The following is a 1893-nucleotide window of genomic DNA, read 5'->3' on the forward strand; positions in this document are numbered from 1 at the left end:
AAGACCACGTGCAACAAGTGAGTTTGGAGAATCAGGAAGACAAAATGAACCTACAACAAAAATCAGCGCTGGTACAGCACCTAGCCCCAAGCTTAATCGCCATCCTTCACCATTCAGTACCTTTGAAAAGTAGTAGTTGCAGAGATTTGCTGAAAATATACCAATAGTAATTGACAATTGGAAACACATGTTTAGACCTCCCCTGTACTTATAAGGTGCCATTTCTGAGACATAGATTGGAACTGACTGCAAATATATAAAAACAATGTAACAATTGGTTAGGAGAAGATTATAATCATATCAAGACACAATCAATTTGTTTATCTGTATGTCTATCTATCTATTTACTAATCAAATAAAACAATGACCAGAATATCAAACTCTCATGTATCTTATCTCGGACATTTGCAAATTAAACAAAATGTACCTGATTGGCGCATCCGATGCCAAAACCAAGCAACAACCTTCCAATAATAAGCATCGACATGTTAAAGGCTAATCCGTTAAGTAATGCACCCGACACAAAGAACAGTCCACCCAAAATCATAGTTGCCCGCCTACCCAAAGCTCTTGTTAAGGTCGATGCCCCAAGACCAGAAATAAGAGCACTTATATAAAGGGAAGATGTAAACAGTGTCAGAATCTGACTGTTGAATTTGCAATATTGGTTTGAAGAAGGTTTCAGATTTGCCTCCTGCTCATAAACAGACGGAAAGAATCTTTTCAAGAATGAATCCATCGATGTCACTCCACCTAAACACAAGTCAGTCATTTCATCAATCATTACATATGCATCACAAAAAAACACAAAAGTTAACCCTAATTCAACATAACAACAAAATTCAGATATCAGATACGAAAACTCCATTTTCAGATAGTAAAAACAAGATCGATCAGTTATTATTATCACGATGGGAATAAGTTACCTGAAACACCATGATCGTAACCAAATATTAATCCACCACTAGCTGCCATGACGCAAGTGATAATGACTCTAAAGGTGAGTTTTCCCGGATACCTGTCTTTTGAATGATCCATTTTGGATGGTGAACCCATAGTCATTGTTGCTTCAAGATCAATGAGATTTGTATGTATAGAAAGAGGTTAAGATGACATTAGTATTAGTACAGAGAGGAGAAGACAATTGAAACAATAAACAAAAATGAAACTATATATAGTATATATATGTGTCTGTCTTTCTATACATGCGCTGGTTATAACTGAAGTGTTGGGTTAGAATGGTTCTGTTCTGAAATGATTATCAGATAGTGTTTTGAGCAGTATGATAATTTGGCACGTGTGAAGCTGTAAGCATATTTAAGGAAATTACAAACGCATTTTTAAAAAAATTGTATTAATTGCAATGTCGGATTTTCCATTCGAGTCTAGTCACGGACAAAAAACAATATTAATTGAAAGATTACAAGCATTATTACTAAAGATATTCGGAGATAAAGATGCCCATGTAAGTTAATTTTTATAATCTATCCATAAAATTACTTATAATCTAGAAGAATATATAAAGGAAATACTTTCTTAGTCTATTTTTCTACCATTTTTACCCTTATTTTATTGTGTAATTTACTTAATAACTTCCAATAAAACCACTATTATTAACTTGCACGTAACTTCCTACTAATAACTTCCACATCCTGTACTTTTTAAAAATTATATTTAAATAAAAAATATCACTTATATTTTAAATGATGTACATTAAAAAAGCGGAGAGACGGGCACGCGAGTGCCCGTCTGGACGCTAGTATATATAAAGAGATTAATTATTATGCACAGTGTAAAAAGTTTTACATTGTCAATGCATCACAATTATCTGTTTGTATTACTTTTTAAATGTAAAAGTCAAACTTTTCAAATAAATCAGTGGTTGTGATTAAT

At 33.1% G+C, this 1893-nt stretch overlaps 1 protein-coding gene across 1 annotated transcript in view; it reads right to left on the reverse strand.

The window, feature by feature from the left end:
• The window catches only part of LOC127119087 (sugar carrier protein C), a 2354-nt gene extending 1072 nt beyond the window's left edge, over positions 1 to 1282 (reverse strand). Inside the window, exons 1-3 of the mRNA XM_051049295.1 lie at positions 927 to 1282; positions 428 to 753; positions 1 to 246 (exon numbers count right to left, since the gene is read on the reverse strand). The exon at positions 1 to 246 is cut by the window's left edge and continues 384 nt beyond it. Of these exons, the coding sequence (XP_050905252.1) occupies positions 1 to 246; positions 428 to 753; positions 927 to 1062 (708 nt within the window). The 5' untranslated portion in view covers positions 1063 to 1282. The remainder of the gene's footprint in view (positions 247 to 427; positions 754 to 926) is intronic.
• Positions 1283 to 1893: the final 611 nt, after the last annotated feature.

Source organism: Lathyrus oleraceus, chromosome 2 (genome assembly GCF_024323335.1).
Source record: "Lathyrus oleraceus cultivar Zhongwan6 chromosome 2, CAAS_Psat_ZW6_1.0, whole genome shotgun sequence".
In the NCBI taxonomy this organism is placed as follows: domain Eukaryota; kingdom Viridiplantae; phylum Streptophyta; class Magnoliopsida; order Fabales; family Fabaceae; genus Lathyrus; species Lathyrus oleraceus.